The sequence below is a fragment of the Sitodiplosis mosellana genome, unplaced genomic scaffold, assembly GCF_009176505.1.
Source record: "Sitodiplosis mosellana isolate CC-2019 unplaced genomic scaffold, AAFC_SMos_1.0 Smas_scaffold_6166, whole genome shotgun sequence".
In the NCBI taxonomy this organism is placed as follows: Eukaryota; Metazoa; Arthropoda; class Insecta; order Diptera; family Cecidomyiidae; genus Sitodiplosis; species Sitodiplosis mosellana.
This window is the reverse complement of record NW_022601407.1, coordinates 1,662,222-1,683,711: the sequence shown is the minus strand read 5'-3', so window position 1 is coordinate 1,683,711 and position 21,490 is coordinate 1,662,222. Positions and strand designations below refer to the sequence as shown.

At 36.7% G+C, this 21,490-nt stretch overlaps 1 protein-coding gene across 3 annotated transcripts in view; it reads right to left on the bottom strand.

Moving 5' to 3' along the window:
- Positions 1 to 313: 313 nt before the first annotated feature.
- Positions 314 to 21,490, bottom strand: part of LOC129574982 (D-beta-hydroxybutyrate dehydrogenase, mitochondrial) — a 25,715-nt gene continuing 4,538 nt past the window's right edge. For all 3 annotated transcript variants that reach the window (XM_055457716.1, XM_055457717.1, XM_055457718.1), the window contains 6 exons: positions 2,220 to 2,423; positions 1,492 to 1,645; positions 1,305 to 1,379; positions 1,106 to 1,191; positions 929 to 1,024; positions 314 to 847 (listed from right to left, as the gene is read on the bottom strand). In XM_055457716.1, the coding sequence (XP_055313691.1) occupies positions 587 to 847; positions 929 to 1,024; positions 1,106 to 1,191; positions 1,305 to 1,379; positions 1,492 to 1,645; positions 2,220 to 2,423 (876 nt within the window). In that variant the 3' untranslated portion in view covers positions 314 to 586. The remainder of the gene's footprint in view (positions 848 to 928; positions 1,025 to 1,105; positions 1,192 to 1,304; positions 1,380 to 1,491; positions 1,646 to 2,219; positions 2,424 to 21,490) is intronic.

Here is a 21,490-nt window from a genome sequence, read left to right as displayed (position 1 = left end):
GGATTGAGTTCTGCATATGTAATTCAACGGTGTTCTGAAAGTGGAAGCTTCCAATCCCCTTACTTAATGCTGATTTGGGTGTCAGCCTCGAATTCAATCGGTGTCCGATGGTAAACCACCGTAATATACACCCAATTCAACTGCACATCTCGGAACCGTGAACGGTACGTCGGATCAGATTGCTTTTAAGCTTTAAATCTAAGGCTTCATTTAAGGATTGTACCAAAGTTTGACGCCATCGTTTACTTATTATAGGTCACGTTCAAATAAAATCATTTCAACAATTGATAAAAATAATAATAAAAAACACTACTTGATTTCGCCCAATCATATTCATTTATTCAAAAAAAATTCTTCTAAAACACAGAAAATATTCCTCCGCTTGATTTAACTTTGGCTGAAAACACACACGGCAATAATTGAATAATTATGTGAAAATGCAATGACTTTTTGGTTTTGTTGTTTAAGAAAACTACTTTTTCGTGTCATATTTATATTCTTCTTTTTTCTCCTTCTCTCTTTCCATTTCACTATCTAACTCTTCTCTTTTCTTTCTTTTGTCGGACGATTAGTGGTGAGATATCGTTTATTTGCCATAAATGGCATCATAAAAACAGCGTGGCAAGTGGTCGGCAACGAAGCACTGGAATTTTTCGCCGGTTGAAACAGGGGTGTAGCGTGGCAAGGGACATGTGCGGCACAAAGCGTCAACTAAGCATCTAATGGTCGGTCCTAAGTCGGCTTCTTTTTCAGTGTATTTTTCAAGAGAGCGAAGAGCACGTTCAAAGTATTCCTCGCCGTAGTTGTCCTTTTGTTCGGCTGTCAATTGACTCCACATTTGGCGAGCCTTGAAATAAGACAAACAAATTACGATCTCATTAAATGGAAAGAAAACCGTGTTGCAAACAGTTGCAGTTGTTGAACTTACTTGTTCCAACATGGTAGCTTCTGAGAGCCATGCCGTTCCTGATGCAAATTCGCCGGCAGCAACAATAGAAACATCGACACCTCGAGGACGCAATTCCTTGAAAGAAAAAAAATTGAAAATTATGTGACGGAACTTGCCATCGTATCGAAATCGATTTTTTTAATTGTACTGTTGTACCTGACGCAAGCACGTAGCCAAACCTTCAATTCCAGCTTGAGTAGCACATTGAGCTCCACGAACAGGGGCCGGTACACGGGCCAAAGCTTAATAAAAAACAAATACAAAATGTTATTTTATTTGAAATGGCTCATCTTCTCTTGCTTTGTTTCGGAAAAGTTTTGATTCCAATAATAATTTTTAATTTTTTCAATCCTACCCGAAGAAACGAAAACAATACGACCGTTGGTACGGCGGACGAGTGGCAGAAAGATCTGTGTCAGTCTAGCGGCACCTGTTCAAAAAGTGAGACGAAACTCAATTAAAATCAATCATCTTCAGAATTGGCTGCATGAAAAACTCGTGTCTTTTCTTTCTCATTCATTTCAACGTTTTAAAGCACTTGCCTAGTAGATTAACGTCAATTGATTTTCGGAGAACAGCAAATGGAATCCACTCCAATTCACCAAGAGCAACCCATGTTGCGCAGTGCACAACGGCCCACAATCCACTTGTCCCATCTGGCAAATGCTCCGTGATATACAACGATGCTTCGAGCATCTGAAATGGGAGAAATTCGAGAGAAAAAAACAAAAACAAAAATAAAAACCAAATTAAATTGGAAATCATTCTCTCATCACATTTTATGGTCGACACTTAAATTAGATAAAGAAGCTTTAACAAAGTGAAAGAATGGACGGGGGATGGTGTAAATTAGTGCAATTCTCATGGATTCGGCAAACTTGTTGAATAATTGCTTAATCATCACGGCAATCACAGTTTTCTGCCCTTGTTCGTTAAAAATTGCACGCAAAATGAACAATTTTTCGAAGGTATTTGTATAAAGGTATTTTAAAAATGAATCGCCTAGAAATGTTCAACACAGTTATATTGAATTCGATCGACTCATTATCCATACTTGAATGGATAAAGTACTAGAGAGTCCAATGAGAAAACCAACACGAGAAGTAAAAGAGAGAAAGAGAGAGAGAGAGTAAGGTAAATTATGTACGAGAGCTAAATCGGAGTGAGAGAAAACTTTGTTCAATATTCTTTATTGCTTGAAGTGAAATTATGGGAATTTGTTTTATTTGATTTTTCTCAAGTTGTTGCTGCTGCCTGATTATATTCTTACCTGCGTCTCCGAAGTTACGTCAAGTTGTAGAATTTTCGTACGACCCGATGATTCTTCTTTCAATAAATCAGCGTCAGCGCAGCCCGTGCGTTTTGTGAAACCAGCAAAAATGGTAAATCCGATCTCATCAAGTTTACGTGCCAAACACCAAGCGAGAGGGCTCTCACAACCTGTTATCAAAATTGCCTTGCCACTCGCGGATACCTATATCGATACAACGGAAGAGAAGAAAAGAAGACATATTTGATATTTGCGTTAGAATCGATAGAAATCGGAATGTAATTTGGAAAAGTTATCGAAATAGCTCAATTTCGTTTTTATCTATGATAAAATATTTTCAATTCCATTAAAAGCATGTTCGTAGCAAAAAGTTTTCTTACTGTTTCATCCCACCAGCCGCGTCAAAACAAAACACCGCCGGTTTTGCGACGGGACGGGACAAAGACATCAAGTCAAGCACATTCTTGAGCATATTGCCACGAAATTCCATGTGCCGAACACAATCGATTCGAAGACACGGGGCATAAAATCGGAACAGTGACAAAGAGAACAGTATGAACAAGCAGACAATTATATCACATCCATTCAAAACCATCGAATTAAAGGCAGGAGTTTTTCCAAACATGTTTGTTGGTTCGATATATACATATCCAATATATTCATGACGATAGATAATTCTGGAAATTTATGCGTGTTTAGCATTGTTGTAAAATCGTAATAGAAGCTGTTGAGAGGGAAATTGACCTCAACCACATGACAAACCGCAATAAAGTGTGTTATGTGACTGAGACCGTGTCCTACCGACGATATTGTCAATGGCAGAGCGCACGGCAGGGCAAGGTAAGGCAAGACACAGCACTATGTGTCCACATCCCCACGAACATTGAAACATACGAATCACAGAACGGGAAAACCACATACACTCTGACTGACCATCTAAAAAATCTAAAGTTATTTAATAAATTCCATCGAAGTGGTTTCATGTCCAGCAATCAACAGTTATGTCCGGCTCATTCAATCTCCCCCGATACCACCATCATCGCCATCATTTTCTGGTCATTTTTCCAAAGTCATCGGCCTTCGGATGAATTTAACAGCAAGTGAATGAGTTTTTCGTTCGAAAACCATTTGAAAATATGTGAGTCAAATTAACTGTATTGAATACCCATTGTACGTGTTTTATTGGAAAACTTTGAGCTTGATTGGCGTGCGGGTGGTTGTTCATGTGCGATTTAATTTGCAACTCGCCAACGTTATCTAGTATTATTCCAATGGTTCACACATACTTATGTAATCATTGAAATGTGATTTTGGTTTTTCGAACTCTCTCTCTCTCTCTCTCTCTCTCTCTCTCTTCCACCTACTACCTCTACCTCTACCCGCACGGATCCACGGATCCACGGATCCACGGATGTACGTACTACATGCAACAAGCGAAAATTACATTTGCATTCGAGCATACATATGCGCGTCAAATGACGCGTCGAATCTGAATCAGTAGGCGCGATAGGTACATAAGTACATTTCAACATCCACACTTCATTGATTTGAAGCGAATTAGCACAACCGGTTAATGCAAAAACGCGTGGGAAATAAGTTCGCTTCAAATATTTCAACAACATTTAGCTAAATTATTCATCGTTTTGCTCGTCGTTATGTTTCTCTGCCTTGATTTGACCTATTCTATGCCAAACGTTCCATAGAACAATGTTTATTTTTTTGTAAGTCTTCCCGACAAGCTCCATCATAACTCACCAACATGAACTATGTTCGCGAATACTTTTTTCTTTTGCAGTCTTATCAAAATTATTTGAATCAATTTTTAATTTTCTCTTGAATTCAACAATGCATTGTACATTGGATTCATTTCTGAAAAAACATTCGGAAGGAATTGACGGAATTGAGAAGGACGTTTAGTGCATTTCCTAATTCAATCGCGAATTGGCTGGCCTGTTATCTCGCTCAGTCGTTTTGGTTGTGCTTAATCTGACGAAGAGATGAATGATAGAATTCCACTGAAAATCATATTCCACAAAAAATTATTGATATTTTGGGCATTCAAACAATTTCATTTAACATGATCGTATCGCAATGGATTCATTTTGCTATGGTACGCACGTAGGCACACTGGCAATCATATAGATTTTGTTGAATGTTCGATAATCATAACATTGCAATTGTATAAACAATATGTCATCATCACATTAATTGCTTTTAGCAATTCAGCAACTATTGTGCCGTCGATGGTGCCACTGATGCGTAAATCTCTTGGAATCAATCTCTCTTGTTGTCTATCCGTTCATTTGTTGGTTGGTTTGGACATCCAAACACCGACGTCCTGATCTGATCATTTAATTTCGCTTTCACGTTTCCATTCTCTTCACATTCTCGTGCTCCCCTGCACTGATTATTAATTTCTTTCGTCTTACTTTGTTTCTGTGTTTGCGTTTGTATTAGTATTAGTATTAGTATTAGTATTAGTATTAGTATTTGTATGTGTGTGAGTAGTGCATATCGATGTGCTGTGTGTTTCGCAACAGCCTCCTTTGTCGTTGTTTTCTAAATTATTTACTGAATCACCTGCTGAGCGGTGAGCTTTGTTAAAGCGCAAAAATAGAACCCATCTTGCGTTGGCATTGCATATAGCTGTGTTTTGCTCAATATGTATTGTTGCGTCAGGTGAAATTTTCGGCTCTGTGTCCATACTACATGGATGTTTTGCTTTCCTTTTTTTCTCGTTTTTTTTTCTTTCGCATAGCCTAATAAGGAACCTGTGTTGAACAGTTTCGGTTGTTCAATGTGTATTTTGTTTCAACAAGAAAGGTCCACTCTGAACGTTAGGTAATTCATTTTAATCACATTTTCGTTCTTGTTGATGTTGTTGCTGTTGCTGTTTTTATTATTTTATTTCATCTTCCGTCCAATTGTTTGTGCGTATCAAGTTGTGTATCTGTGTATGTGTGGTTCGTTTCAAGTAAAAACGACAATGCACCTTTGGGATGTATCCAGTGAAGGCAAATTTCGCACAACAAACCCATTTGTCCTTTCTCAAGCCAAATTTTGTTTGCTTGCTCATAACGTATACGTACACACACACAATCACACTTATATTCACAGCCACCCAATGCTGACAGCGTACCATACGCCTACTGATTTTTGCTTTCCCATAGCTCAAGAAACTATAAATGTGGAGAGCATTTTGTGTACAGCAGGAAAAAAAAAGATGGAAAGTGCGCAGTGTTCATCAGGTGACCCAGAAAATTGGGGTCTTGTGGAAAACATGAAATGGAAAACAACAGAAAACATCGTTTCAATGTGCACAACAGGCTAAAACAAAAAATTTCAAATACATTTGGCTGAAATGCGAGTTGAATGACGGGCGAGAAAAAAATTGTACCTCATCACACCACTTTGTTCAGATTCGAGTACTTTGAACGCTCCATTCCTAGTGTTGACTATAGCTAAACGTGACGATAATATTACAGCAACAATGAAAAATGCTGCAACACTTGGTAGCGCCTTTTTTTAGAACAAAAGCAAAAAAATTGACTAATCATCATCCCAGTGGGCTACTACGTTCTCAGTGATTTTCGCCCAAAAATGTGATGAAGCTTAATTTTAATTCGCGTTCTAGAGTTTGCATGATAATAATCAGCAGGATGATGCAAAACGCGCAGCACACACTGCACTGGAACCGTCTTCAAGAATCCGATTCGGTATAATCAGATTTGCCGATGAAGAACTTGACATTGTGCGAATAAAAACAAAAGCCAGCACAAAGCAGCACACTTTCTTTTTCTCTTCCTCTCGCTCGCATAACAAAACGAAAATAATGGAAAATAAAACAAACTTTATGGGTTTGCTGCGTTTTTTAGTGGAAAGATACTTTGTTTGAGCTGAGTTTCAATTTCTTGTGAGCTGAACAATAAAAAACGATTTCCGAGAATGTCATTGTTTGGTTTTTTCTTCACTCATTGATCTGACGGGATCCCGTTGTACACGCACTACTTAAGTTGTCACTGGACTATTGACAATCTCACTTGTCGAGCGTTTGCTGCATCAATAATAACGATTAGAAAATGCTTTCAGCAAACTGAAAAAAGTTGAATTTTAAATCACTCAACAACAACAAAAAAAAGAAAAAGAAAAGACAATGAATTTCGTTTCCATAGCCGTTTCTCTCTGAAATCGGTCGGTTCAACTTTTCGAAAACCTCTTGTTAGTTTCTCTATTGTTTTGAATGAATATAATTGAATTGCGTTTGTGGCCTCTACTTTTACGACATATCCCAAATAAAAAGCTTAAGAATTAAGGGATTATGTTCTGATTTGAACAAAAACTGTGTTCGAAAAGAGAGTGGTTACTGTTAGTTTCAGCAACACATTTTGCTTTTTTCGATATGATGCGTCAACTCATTTGGCTCAAAGATTTACAGCAGAAAGTATAATCAAACCATCAGATTTTTTCACGAAACAATTATGAGTTATTTACAGTAGTTGGTTTACTTTCATTTGTTTACATTTATATCGGCTACTAGCATCACACAGCCACGATAATGCACCAGTTCATATGCTATTGTGTGTTGGTGCGATGCATACCCATGTAGCTTTTTATCCTGCACATTTAATATTCTAACTGAAAAACATATTTACGTACGGAGCGAGTGTAAACAGTAAACTGTATATTGTGCTTTGTTTTTATTCGTTCTTGCCTACGTACAATATCGTTAGAATTCATTAACTCGTTTCTTGTTTCTCTTTTCGCATTTCTTGTACACAAGAACTGGCTACTGCACTACCCACACACGACAACGATCACATAGCAGCAAACAAATGAACAAACAAACCAAATACGAAAAATTGTGTATGTGTGTGTGTGTGTGTGTGTTGCATGAAACAAAAGAAGCGAGCGCATAAGTCAAAAGTACAAAAAGTGAAATCCCTTCACATTAAGCAAATTGAATACGTGTGTTGGATGGAACGTGAAGAGCGATAATATGGCGCGCATAGCAAATCGTTTCATTTCAGTTTATGTGTATCGGTCAATATGAATGCTGTTGTATGTCTATAATCCACGGAATTAGCTGGCGTTCGGCTAACTGGACAAGGACCAGAGGCAAAATGTGAATGCACCGCACATCCTCGTCTAATACCATTGATTTTACATGTAAAATAACAACAAGAAACGACAAAAGTGACCTCTCGTAGCGGCACAGTTGAAACTAACGAAACAAACACAATTGAACATGCCATTTTCATGTTCAGTGTTGGTTCTGTTGTTTGCCGTATAGCCGGAGAGAGATGTCTACAGCTTAGTGGTGTTGAATGACATTCAACACCCATGGCACCGCACCAGCCATTCATGGCTATCGAAAACGATTTATGGATTTGAGTTTTTTTTAACAAAAATTTACTACATTGAACTATTTATATTTGTAGATTAAGGACATATCTTAGTTTCGCGTAGGGTGAATAGATTTCCCACTACATTCGTTGATGCTTGCTCTCCCAAAAGATTTCTTAAAAATATGTTGAAACAAATTATTCCCCTCTACTGCAATGTGACTCTTTTATTTCTCAATCAATCTCACCATGACCCAATCCATTCCATCGATATCTGTAGTGTGGGAAATCGATTCACCCTAACCTTGGTGCCAGGTATCGCTACACATCGGCCACAATGGACGCATAACCGATAACTAAATGCGATATTCCTTCATAACCATTTTCCTCGCTTTCTCTATGGCATTCATCTTGTGCCGATACAGCGGTAAATGTTATCGATAATCCTATGCTCCTTTTTTCCAACTGGCTCTCTTTTTGCCACCATCCACATGCGCCCCAATAATCTTTCGCTCATTCAATCACCCCGAAAGAGAGAGAAGATAAAGTGTATTAATAAAAAAAATACGTTCGATTTCGTCATGGCATCACCATTCGATGAACACAAATTTGCAATGGACAAAGTTTTATTATTTACAATTTAAATGTGAAGTTTTCGGTCGTTTTGTTTGTGTAGCGTCGTAGAGCAAAAGTTTTGCTCAAGCGATCGAAATGAATGTTTCTGCTGAAATAGTGATTGCTGAAAAAACAAAAGGATTAAAAACATCTTCTTTCTTCATATTTTGTTGTTGTTATTATTTATTCGAATTAGATTTGCGTGTGTATGTATTTCGACGGAAAAATACGAGAAAAATGTCGGCTCCATTTATTTAGGTGTGATTTTCACTGTGAGTCACAAATATAAAGACGGTTGTTCACAGGTGCTTTCATCAAATATTTGCACGCATTCCAAAGGGAAAAGTAGAAGAGGGTATAGAAGAATCACGTAGAAGAAGCTGAACTCCGAATTCTTTACTAGCAAACTTAAACTCGGTACAAAGAAAACATCATAAGATATGCTACTGGTGAACAGCGACGTGAGCGTTTGAAATGCGTTACGTGTACACATCGTATACGACGTGCGTATATTACAATTAGATTACTATTTACGTATATGATTGTCTGCACACGCACGTAAGCTTAAGTAGCAACACTGCTGGTTGAAATTTATGCATAAAGTCTCCTTCTCTCGCTTCGAATACACACAGCACAATTTTTCACCAGAAAAAAAGAGAGAAATTATTCCACGCATGTTTTTCATGGCTCCATCGCCACAAAACTTTGCCACTACCATCTCTCTCGCCTCTAATCTCAACCGTATAAAATATTCAAATCGAAAGCAGATGAAAAAGGAGAAAATAGAGGAGAAAGTAGAATGAATATGACACACGGGACAAAAGTGGCTATGCAAACGGTATAAAGTAAGTATCTGATTTTTCGAAATATCGATTAGCTCTTCTTTCTTCTTTTCGACATTCACATTTTTCATTGCCCCAAATGTTCTACCAATAGATAATGATCCCATCGGTTTTTCTTGAAACAGCCTGATTTTCAGAGCAAAATTGGCTAAAAAACCTGACATACGTAAGGAAAAGTCTGATAAAAAGTCTGACGTTTTTTTTTCATTCTTGAGAGTCAAAAATATGATTATATTCAAAAATTGAAACAATAATCATCAATTGCAAGTGTAGCAAGTGCAATTCAAGACTAGTTGTTATTTGATTCATGCATTGACATGATTCAATTGCTCACACACAAACGTAGGCGAAACTCACTTTCACTCTACATTGTAGAGTCTACAACTAAAAATTCATACTTACGTTGAAGTCACATATTTTGGTGGCTTAATTTGTTTATTCAAACTTTTTGATTATAAACAAATTCAGCGTATATAAAGAATGAATGTGCCGTTACTGTGGAAGCAATATGAAGTGTGATTCACAGTATATGAGATAAACGAACAGTTTTGATAGTATTGAGTACATCGATGTCTCAAATGTTCGTTGTCTCATAGTCAGTAACAGTATATCAATTGTTTCCTTTTCATTTCTTTTGTACATATTTCTTTTGCATTGAGCTGAAAGGCCTGACAATCCTGATTCAAACTTGAAAAATCAAACAAGTCTGACACAGGCCCTGACAGCTATTTTTGCTCGAAAAAATCTAACTGTCAGGCCAAATGAATAACGGATGGGCCCATTACCAATAGACGAAATGTTTACTTTACACCACAGTTACAAAAATGTTCAGGCCAAATGTTTGAACTTTGGTTAATTTGGAATTTGAAATTTTGTGAAATTCCAGACCAGAATTTTCCTAGTTAGCTTTTAATCGACTTATCCAGCCAATGGCCAATGATAAGTATTGGCTTCATTCCATTTCATATTTCGGACTTTTTCTCTTTTTTGTGGACAATTTGTCTGCTTGTCCACTCAAATAAAAATAGAAATCATATTCCAATCTGAGCCATTTACTGCTTTATTTCAAACAGCCCATTTTCTTCTATTGATTCGGTGACAATGCATGACACAGAACGCCGCGCAGTAATTTCGTATGGAAAAATTGAAAGAAGAAAAAACGATCAAAACGCACACCGTATGAAAACGTGACGGATTCCAACAGAACTAAAGAGAACCAAACAACGCTGTAATGGAAATTGCTACTTGCTACTTTTTCGGTAATGTTTTTATCATGAAAACAAACCATGAGCTACACACTGTGCAATATATGCCATATATTGGTGGCATCAAGTGATTATCAACCAGAGCTGGGGGGAATCAATTTGCAATATAATTTAATTGCCGTCTTTATTTCGGTAGGAGGATTCAAATGAAAAATCATAAATTTAAATATGATCGAATCGCAGTTGCAAAAAATTTTTGTGACTAAAAGCGTCTGGTGTTACGAGTTCCGGTCATTTCATGTACATTATGTGGGGTAAAAAAAAATCGTGCGCAATGTGATTTACTTCACAGTAAACACAATGATTCAAGCAATGTTGAGATTTGACATTTAACTTCGTTTTAGGACCATTTGCTCTAAAAAATAGTTTAAAAGTTCTATAATAAATACATGAAGCTTTGATTTGTGATTTAGTACCTTTTGAACTTTTTCTAGTACAAATGGTACTCAAATGGATTTTAGTGCCAAATTTCATATTGCGGTTCTAAAGTTAGAACCATCGCGTTTGGTGTGTTGTTGGGGAAACTGTAGGCTAACACAAAGCTATGGCAGAACGAATGAAATACCGAAATTAATGCGCGAAATATGTTCACCAGTCACAGTTACAGCAAAGCTGTGACGCGACCAACAAATACCGTAATCGTATACTATGGTTTTTGAAGTCAAGTAGACAGAAGAAACCTTTTTTGATTATTAATTACATGGTATGCACAAATTTTCAAATGTCTCTATATGTATATATATCTATCTGTCTCTCGTTCTCTCTACTTTCTTTGGTTGTTGCTTCATTCATCGTTATGCTATCGGTATTCTTGCCATGACTACATTCATAATTTTGCGTAAATTCATCTGTTTTAATTAGCGTTACGTATGTCGCGACAACAACTGAAAGCGCCGATGATATCCATTTTCATTGTTTGTGGGCTTCAAGTGTTGTTTGGTGCGATTTTGCTCAAACTCATTTAGCAATTGACATTTTAACTATCATCTTAAGCTCATTTAATCGTCGAAATGTAAATCTGAATTTCTTTGGTATGGAAATTAGCATTAGCTAGGTTTAGAAATGAAATAAATGTCGGATATGTTCCACCAATGAGTCAAACCATACCATCGAGAGAGAGAGAGAGAGAATCTTCCGAATAAAATGGATTTCATTTGTCAAATACAGAAGAAACACACATCATAGCCAGAGATGACGCTACAGCGCACCCGAGTATTTTTGTTGTTTTTTCGTTCTACTTTAGCTTTTTGGCCACGATTTTTTAAAAATAATATTTTGTGTAACATAACGAAGAAGAGCTTACATTTTCTGCCCCCGGCATTCGCATTGTGTGGTCATATGCACCTAGTAATTACGCGCATTGGCTCAATTTCGCAATATTACGCAATTTCTACTATTGGGGATTTTTTCTTCATATTTTACTAATATAAATGTGGTTTTTCAAAAACTGTTCTTTGTTATGTTACACAAAATATTGATACAAAGTTTTTTTGTCCAAAATGGTAAAGTATAACGAAGAAAAAAACAAAAAAAAAACAGCACAAATACTCGGGTGCGCTGTAGCGCACTTGGGTGCGCTAAAGTCATCTCTGATCATAGCCCAAGATCTGAACAAGAATTGTGTTACATTGATAGTTGCTTATTGGTGGTGAACAAAAGCTACGCCAGTGAATAATTCATATTCATGCAGGTGTTTCGCCTGTGCTTATTGCGTGAGTATGTGTATCATATGTGCATCCTCGTCTAATACCATTGATTTTATATGTAAAATAACAAAAAGAAACGACAAAAGTGACCTCTTGTAGCGGCACAGTTGAAACTAACGAAACAAACACAATTGAACATGTCATTTTCATGTTCAGTGTTGGTTCTGTTGTTTACCGTATAGCCGGAGAGAGATGTCTACAGCTTAGTGGCGTTGAATGACATTCAACACCTATGCATATGTGGTGGCGGTGGAGCCGGAATGGCACAAGTCAGGCAAATACGAATACAGCAAATTAACGAGAATGTAAATCATGTATAACAGAGATACAAAGTATTTTGCCTTTAATGCATTGAATCTCATGGATGCGGTGAAGCATGATATACCTAGTTACATGTTCGACATTTTATAATTGCAAATTGCGTAGGCGAATGAAAAAGATGAACACGAATGGAAACGATGAAGAGAGGAAACGGAATGGATAATATGGAAACTATTTCGAATGAATGCTTGAGCCAGTTCGTCAACGGTACAATGTAGTACGTATACATTTCGCAATGCGAACGAAGTTCATTGCTGAATTCTGCAGCATTTAAAAAAGTGCTATGAAAAATCTAGGTTTTTGTTGCAATTTCGCATCTCAATGCACACCAGTTACAAATTATTATCAATTAAATAGAACACAATAAATATAGGTGATTTTGAACTTGTTCATCCAATGTCATGGCTCCCATTTTGTGGCATCATTCAGCCGACCCATTCATGGTGTCCGCAATTCCCCTGTGCGTTTTCCACGCAATCATTATATATTTAGCAACTGAATTGGAAGCGAGTAACTCATAGTTTCGATTCTTCGCAACATTCGATTGATATTATTGTATGTCTGTCGATTCGATTGGATTGTATTAAGACAATAGTGCAAATAAAATCGGCTCCAACATTCTTTCTCCCTTTCGATTAAAAAATGTTTCTTTCGATAGATTCAATTCGGTTCATGTTTTTTTTCACCGTCTGTTGGACGATAATGACAAATTATAAAATGCATCGGATGATCAGCAAAACAGAGGAAGAGAGAAAGAGAGAGAACACAGCCTTTTGAAATACAATAATCACGACATATGTCATGGGAATGGCTAAAGTCAAGTCAGACCGAATCGCATGTAGGTTTTTCTCTTAAAAAATTTATCGGTTCACAAGAAAAGAAAATTGTAGTGGTTCGTTTGTGTGTTCCTTTTTCTTCTTCTCGAAATTTTTTTTCTGTCGATGCTTTGCCACCAACATTTTTATATGTTACGATTTTTTTGTATCCTGTGCGTTGCTACTGCTACTGTGCGCTGCTTCAAGGCTGTGTATTTTTGGTCGGCCCGCATTATTTCAACGATTTCCGAGCAAATTTTCCGCTATGTTTAATGCAACTTGGCAAGTATCATCCATAAAATACATTTAAAACATAAATTGTAATGAAATACTTTGATTTATGTCACATTTATACACAAAAAGCCGAGCCACTACTTCCTCCACTGTCATTCAATAGTCGATTTCACTTTATTAAATTTGCAACATTTTTCGAAAATAAACGAACAATTTCGTCTATCCCTCCCTCTCTCTCTCTCTTGTATTCTGGAACTCTCTTTATGTGATTTTCTAAATTGTGTTTTCGCAAAGTTTGACGAAGCAACACCGGGGTTGATAGGACCATCAAAGAAAATGTTGATAGGAAAAAGAGGGAACTGCACAAATTCGCTCTTTTGTGTATGTTTTCCTTTTTTTTCGTGTGTTGAAAATACGTTTTTTATGCAAACCATCGTTGAATTTTAATTCGGCGAGTCTGTTTAATCAATGCAATAAATATGCTCAAGTGGCGAGTATTGTTTCTTCTTTACAAACGACAGAAACCTAGTTTCATGTTGGTCTTACTTTTTTAGTTCCATTCGCTCCTTTCCCTTCTTCGTTCCATTCCAAAAATTATCTACTTCTGCAGTTGTTAGTTTCGTTATATGTGGGTGATTTATTTGACTTTGTAGTTATGTCTGATGCCGAAAATTTTAACACTTGAACAGTGTTCAATGAATACACACACACACACACACACACACAAACCGAGCGCAAGAAATGGAGTGCGAGGGAATTATTTAAAGAGAGCTACAGAAGAAAAACGAAGGACACATTTTGTTGAAAAATATTGTTATCGGAACTCGGTTTTGACGCTTTTCACACGATGATGGCGACGACGACGACAACGATTCAAGTACGAACCGGATCTTATGCACAAAAATGAAAGAAAAAAAATACTCGCATAAAAGGAGCACACTCCCTCACATAGAGAGCAATGCTAAGAAACATATCATGCGTGGGTGTGTTATGCTGTGGAGTGCAAAGCTAAAAGAGAAAGAGCGAAAACACTGGTCTGATGTGTAATTTGGTGAATAGCTTTCGACTTTATCTCACTTGGTTTGGTGAAACGACCCTGGATAGTTATTAGTTTATTTTTATCCCTCTCACTTCATCGTCTTTACACTCGACGAAAAACTTTTTCGATCGTTTTGAAGCTAATTGTGAAATTTAAATATTTTCCATCTTTTCAAGTAATACGAATGAAGCTTCTATTGAGTCCAGCACATTGGATCATTGATTGTGCGTGACTACTCGAATATTGTGCGAATCGAGTCGGTTGGCACGATTGCTCATACTCTCATTTTCATGCTATTCGAAAATACAAGCGACAAATACAAGCTCGTACTGAAGCCCACATGGAGTCGCAAACGTGCAGTATTTAAGATGAATTTAGTTATCTTAAACAATTTAACTGAACTATTCTCACAGATGCCGAACGTTCAAAACATACCATGTTCAATATGGGTGTAGGCTCGGAAATTGGATTTGAATGAATTTTTCAACAAAACCGACCAATGACAAAAAAAAGCCTGGCATTTTTGTTGAAATATTCAATGGATGCTTGATTTCTATTTTAAAGCTTAAATGAGCCCACAGCACATGTAATGCATCCTTTGCTGAGTTTGCATTGCCCTTTTTTATAAGCACACAAATAAATACAGGCGAAAAATCTTTTTTCTACCATTGCATTGAATTCCACAATTGTGTGTGTGTGTGTGTGTGTGTATTCGTTTTTGTTGTCATCATTAAAAAGGCCGTAAGCCTTTTGACCAAAGCTTTTCACTGTTGATGTTAAATATGAATCACAAGTTTTGTTTTTGTGTTCAACTCACAAACGAACGTATTTATCGACCAACACAATGTCGGAATTCGGTCACTTGATCAGCTTGTAACATTTTCACTCATATTAATTTTTTACTATGCGCACCGGAACATATTTCCAACATGCCATTCAAACATGATTTTTTTATTTGAATGCGTTTTTTCTCTCTTGTTTCTATTTGTTGTAAGATAAGCTGATGGATTTTTGTTTGCGTCACAATGTCAATGAAAATCGGCATTTTTTTCCATAATGCTTGGGTCAAACTCATGAAAAAACTGATATGAAAATTTTGATCGATCGAATATGAGAGGAGTAACATTAAATTATAATTTAATCCTTCAATTGACCGAAATCGCTACACTTAATCAAATGAATTTTATGTACAGTCGTTCGTACGAAAATTTGTCGTCAGTGTGAGTTCGTTGACGTTTCAACGAAATGTTGAGCTGGTGTAACGAGGGATTGCTAATTTACTGAATATAGTTTGTCTCTTCACTCGGTTTTTGTAATTTAACGACACAATTGGGACGTTAACGAATAATTCGTTTTGTTCCCAATAACACGAATAGTACACGCCATGTGTCCTTTCTAACAATTGAATTTTCATCACAGTCGCATGTTGATTTCCTTTTCGCACATTATACATGACCTGCATTATACTTGGGACGGTTTTCATGTTGGCCTATCTCTTTTCCATGGCATGTGTACGTGTTAATACCTGTGAAACTATTCACGGTGAGGTCCATTGAGCATTCAAGCGTTTCGGTCACAGTTATAACGTCGCAGCACTTTCATGGGCCCTGATGACGTCTGCTCGCTTATTGTCGCTCCTCCTCCTCCTCCTGCTGCTGCTGTTAGGTGCGCTGGGCCTATATTTTACGCAGACTAATGATTACAAGGCTAATGCTGTGTGTATGCCAAACGAATTTCGAAATAAAGAGTAAAAAAGAATATTTCAACATTATTTGCCGTACAGCTATGCTCCTGTTTGTTGGCATTGTTAACTGGTTTGGTCGATCAGTAAACGAACAAAAAAGAAGAAGAACGGTTAAGTTGATTTTATGCGTTACAGCCCAACGGCACAGCATATTTCCCCCTGGAAATCGTCTTGGTGCATTATTGAACCACCTTTTACAACTCCATTTCATCATTCAATTTTATTACATTTTCACCATCTATATATATATATATATATATATATATATATATACACACACACAAAACACACCATCAAACAGCAACAAGGCGCGCGAGAGTGAAAGAGAGAGAAGTACAGGATGCAAGGGCACAAGTTGACTGGGTACAAAAGCACCCAAGCGTCAACGAATATACGAACATATACCTGAATTGCTTTTTCGTTGGCAGTGATAAGATACACGCATTATATTCAACGCATTATATTAGCTTGATACGAGCTTACAGCACGATTTTTTGTGTGAAATGGCAACGAGCGTCCCGGAATAAAAGAAGAAAGAAAAAAACATCGAAATCACAAAGGAACGTTTCGTATGTCGCTTGTTCTGTATCTTTCTTCATTACAGAAAACATTGCATGAGTGTAATGGATGAGCACTGGAAATGGATTTGAGAAGAGAAAGGGAAATGTATGTAGACTTCGACGTATATTTAAAGCCAGTACATCAGCTCAGCCTGCGAGAGAGAGAGAGAGAGAGAGAGAGAGAGAGAGAGATTAAAAAAGCGATATGTATGTTACCACTTTATGTTATTTTCCTTCTGCCTGGAAATTTCACCTAATTTTTTACCCTTTCTTCTTCTGCTTGATTTTTACTGTTTAACAAAACTCTCAAAGATGCAAACATCTAAGAGGAATCATCATTTTTGTTTATCGAAAAAATTCATTAATTTCGGTGTGTTGTAGGAGATATCCACTTTTATCCACTCATATTCACAGATATTCAGTGTTTCTTATTTGGAATGTTCAGCCGTTCTCACCAGCCGCCATCTTGAATTTTTCTTATCTAAATTTATTCACGTATATTCACAATATTTTCGAAAATTCAATGAGAAAATATTTATAATATTCAGAAATAATTACAAAAATTCACAGTTTTAAAATTCGAATGAAGCCCCTAGGCAAACATCAAATATGCAAACTGATATATGTACAAACACACGTGGTACTGAACGCCTTCTCTATTTAGTTTCATTAAATAAGTAATTCTGACGGCAAATGCACTATCGTAATGTTTGATATTAGCAAAGGGGCATTTCTTTCGTCTCGCGCTTTGTGTCCATCGTATTTTCCATTTGGTACTCGCAATGAACGCAATTAACTATTCTACATAGGCTTAGAGCGAAAAGTTCAATACCGAAATTGTCACGTTGTCGCTAAGTGAGTGCTTTGTCTGTTTCATACACATTCGTGACCACATTTTCCTGGAATCAATTCTCGGTTCATGTTGTTCGGCACCCACGGCCCTGTCGCAGAGTACACATTTGAAATGTGTATGAGTCCAGCAGTTCAGCTCTTCGTATGCATTGTGCACATTGGATGGAAAAACAACGTGGTTCTTAAGGAATTATCCGGTTGCTGGTGTAAACAGCACAGCTCTCAATTTACAATAAATGCTTTGAGCAATAAACGCTAGACTGTCCCAAATTAAATTGAGGTCGTGATTTTGGTGATGCTCCGGCGTTTTATGAAAAAGGGTCACGAAAAAATAAGATTGCGGTTATCAGAAACCTATTCTGAGATTCGCTACTACTCCCGCATTTCAGTTTTCTGAACACCTTTCTTCCTCAAAAATTCATAAAATGACCAATGGAGCGAAAGGAACAGCCAAACTCCGATCCCGATGTTTGGAAGCATATGTTCGCACACCCCCAACAAAGAAGTTGGCAGTGTCCGATTTCATCTATCTGCTCTATTTTTCGAAATGACTGAATATTTCTTTCTGAAAATCAGTCTATCCCAAAATTTGGGATTGACCTCGGATTTTGCAATTATCACTATTCCCAAAACTGTTTGGCACAAAACGACGAGAAATGCAAAATAAATAACATTCCCGGTGAGAATTTTTAGAAAAGACACGCTTTCCCGTACAAAAGTACTGAAAAAAGGAAGAAATATTAAATTTGCCCATTTTTCATATTTTTCATACAAAATCATCTGAATGTCACTAATTGAACTGTTCTGACAATGAGGCGGGGTAGGGTGATGCGTAAAATCGTTTTTTTGTGTCAAAATCCAGGTGGAAACATGTTGTCAGATTTTCAGAATGGTTCAATTAGTGACATTCAGTTGATTTTGTATAAAAAATGTGAAAAATGGGCAAATTTAATATTTCTCCCTTTTTCCATTACTTTTGTACGGGAAAGTGTGTTTTTTCTAATATTTCTCGCCGGGAATGTTATTTATTTTGCATTTCTCGTCGTTTTTTGCCAAGCAGATTTGGGAATAGTGATAATTGCGAAATCCGAGGTCAACCCCAAATTTTGGAATAGACTGATTTTCAGAAAAAAAAAAATTCAGTCTATTTCGAAAAATTGAGCAGATAGATGAAATCGGACACTACCAACTTCTTCGTTGGGGGTGTGCAAACATATGCTTCCATACATCGGAATCGGAGTTTGGCTGTTCCTTTCGCTCCACGGGTCATTTTATGAATTTTTGAGGAAGAAAGGTGTTCAGAAATCTGAAATGCGGGAGTAGTAGCGAATCTCAGAATAGGTTTCTGATAACCGCAATCTTATTTTTTCGTGGCCCTTTTTTATAAAACGCCGGAGCATCACCAAAATCACGACCTCAATTTATTTTGGGACAGTCTAATAAACGCTACACCAAAAACAAAGCCAAACGAGATCAAGAGTAAGAGACATCGAGAGAAGAGAGAAGTTTGTTAGAAACGAGAGCGAAAAAAAACAACACGCTCACAAGAAGAAAGCATCGACTTTTTGCACGCGAACTCACTTTTGTTCAGTTTGTTTATGTGCAAACGGATACTTATTGGCGGTACATAGACATCGCTTTACACATGACTACAAACGGGAGAATTAGCTCATATAAAGAATGCCCGCCAAATCTACACAAGGGAAGGAGCGCGTAACAATATTATCACACCACGTCACATAATAGCGTTGAGCATAGGGCCATGTACGTGAATGAAATAAGGAAAATCAATTCGATTCTATTTTTAGCAATAAGCTCCGTTTGCATACATATGAATGCGCGCGTGAGAAGTGACAACAATAAATACGTGTGTATGTGCGTGGGGGAGAGAGGGAGAGGGAAAGGGAGAGAGAGAGAGAGAGAGCAACTTGTGTTCGTCGCTCAGAATATTTTTTGCTCATATCATATACGAATTTGTGTTTTTTCTTTCGCTCTGTCTCTGCTATTACCCACCACACACAGCTCAACTCAATTTCGAGTTTGCTTTTCCACACTTTTCACCTTTCACCGTCAATTTTCGAACTTTTTCATACTTTCTAGCTCTCATTCAAATACCACGGAGATGAAGTTTCAAGTAGCAAATTGGCTGTCATCGAATATATTAGTCTGTCATTCCTTGGAAATATTCTTCGCTGTCAATTCCCATAAAGGTTTTTAGTGAGAAAAAAAATAGACTGACTTCACTGTTTCTACCACACAAATCGAGTTTATTCCTCATTTTCTCTCTTTCTCATTTTTATGATCATCAAATTTTGTATTTTTTCAACACTTTCTTTTGCTTTATCCATTTTCTTCAAATACTTATTTTTATTTGTTTTCCCTCTTCCTCATATCTTTTCTGTTATATGTACAAAAGTTGAGGAAAGAGTACTTTCGCTTGACTAGATACGGTCACAAGCATATAATTTGTTAACCAACAAAGAAAACAATATAAAATTTATGAAGTGTACATCCATTGCCAATTGTATAAATATTTATATGCATATATGAATGTCCTAGAATGAAAACGCAACTTCTATTCACAACACATATGTGAAACAAAAATAAAAAATTTATTGAAATGAAACCACACAATCGAATTTTTTCAAAGTGTAACAACAAAAAAGATTTTTTTAAAGTGTAACATCGGTATGTTGTTACACTTACTTACTATGTTATGTAGTATATGTTATATGTGTTGTGAATAGAAGTTGCGTTTTCATTCTCGGACATTCATATATTCCTAGACGCTTTCTTTCATTTCAATAAATAATATATTCGTATTCATATTCTGAACAGAGTATCAGGCATTCATTAATTTTATAAGACGACCAATTCCATATCAAGCAAAAAAAATATGTCCTGTTCCGTCCCGTTGAACTCGAAACTCTTATGAGAATCATTGCCAATGGATAATTACATTGAAAGTTTACGCCTTGAACTTTGTACTCTCTGAATTTAAATTGAATCTACAGTCATACATCAACGGAAGCATTCATGTTTCATTCCGTAGGCTACTTTCACCTTTACAAGCAATGCGTTAGATTGATGAGAATCCAAACTGTTTATGTATTTCATGTTTCCTATAGAAACAACCATTTTCTCGAGATCGTTACATGATTCTTTCTGATGAATCTGAACTTTACCATCAAATGCTACTTTGATTCTCATCGATTTGGTATTCTGAATGTTTCAGCATTTGTTTGAATACATTAAAAGGACTTGATGGTAAAGCACAGGAATAACATTAACCCTCTAATGCATTAATTTTTCCCAAGTCTGGGAGTACTGATACTTGGTTGATTTTTGGTCATAGATAATTAAAAAAATATTCATAATCCTGGAGTCCGCATGGTTTAGTCAGGAAATGCGATTGACATGAATCAGAGAACAATCAAATCCATTGTTTAAAAGTGTCAAAAATGTGTCAAATTTTTGTTTTTGCAAACATTTTGGTTTACAACTTTACAATCACACTACATAGACGAATATTGCCAAAAACAAAAATAAAGAGAAAACATTGACGAATAAAAATTCCCATTGAAGTAATGTGATCCGATGTTTACGTTCTACAGGCGTTCAAATGTTGCCCGTCTAGAGGCGGTTGTATCTAATGGGTTAAGCTGTGTTTTTCGTCTTAGGTAAGCATAACCTTGTATAAAAAAAACTGAAAAACACACATGAAATAACTGTATCGATTTTATGCATTGTCAATTTCCATGATTCAGGAACAGGCTCATTTTTCTCATCCACTTACACCCAATTTCAAATTCTTCTTCATACTAGGCGAATTCAGAGAGAAATTCAATGCGACTTATGAACCAATCAATCGAGAGAGAGAGAGAGAGAGAGAGAGAGAGAGAGAGAGAGAGAGAGAAAGAGAGAGAGAGAGAGAGA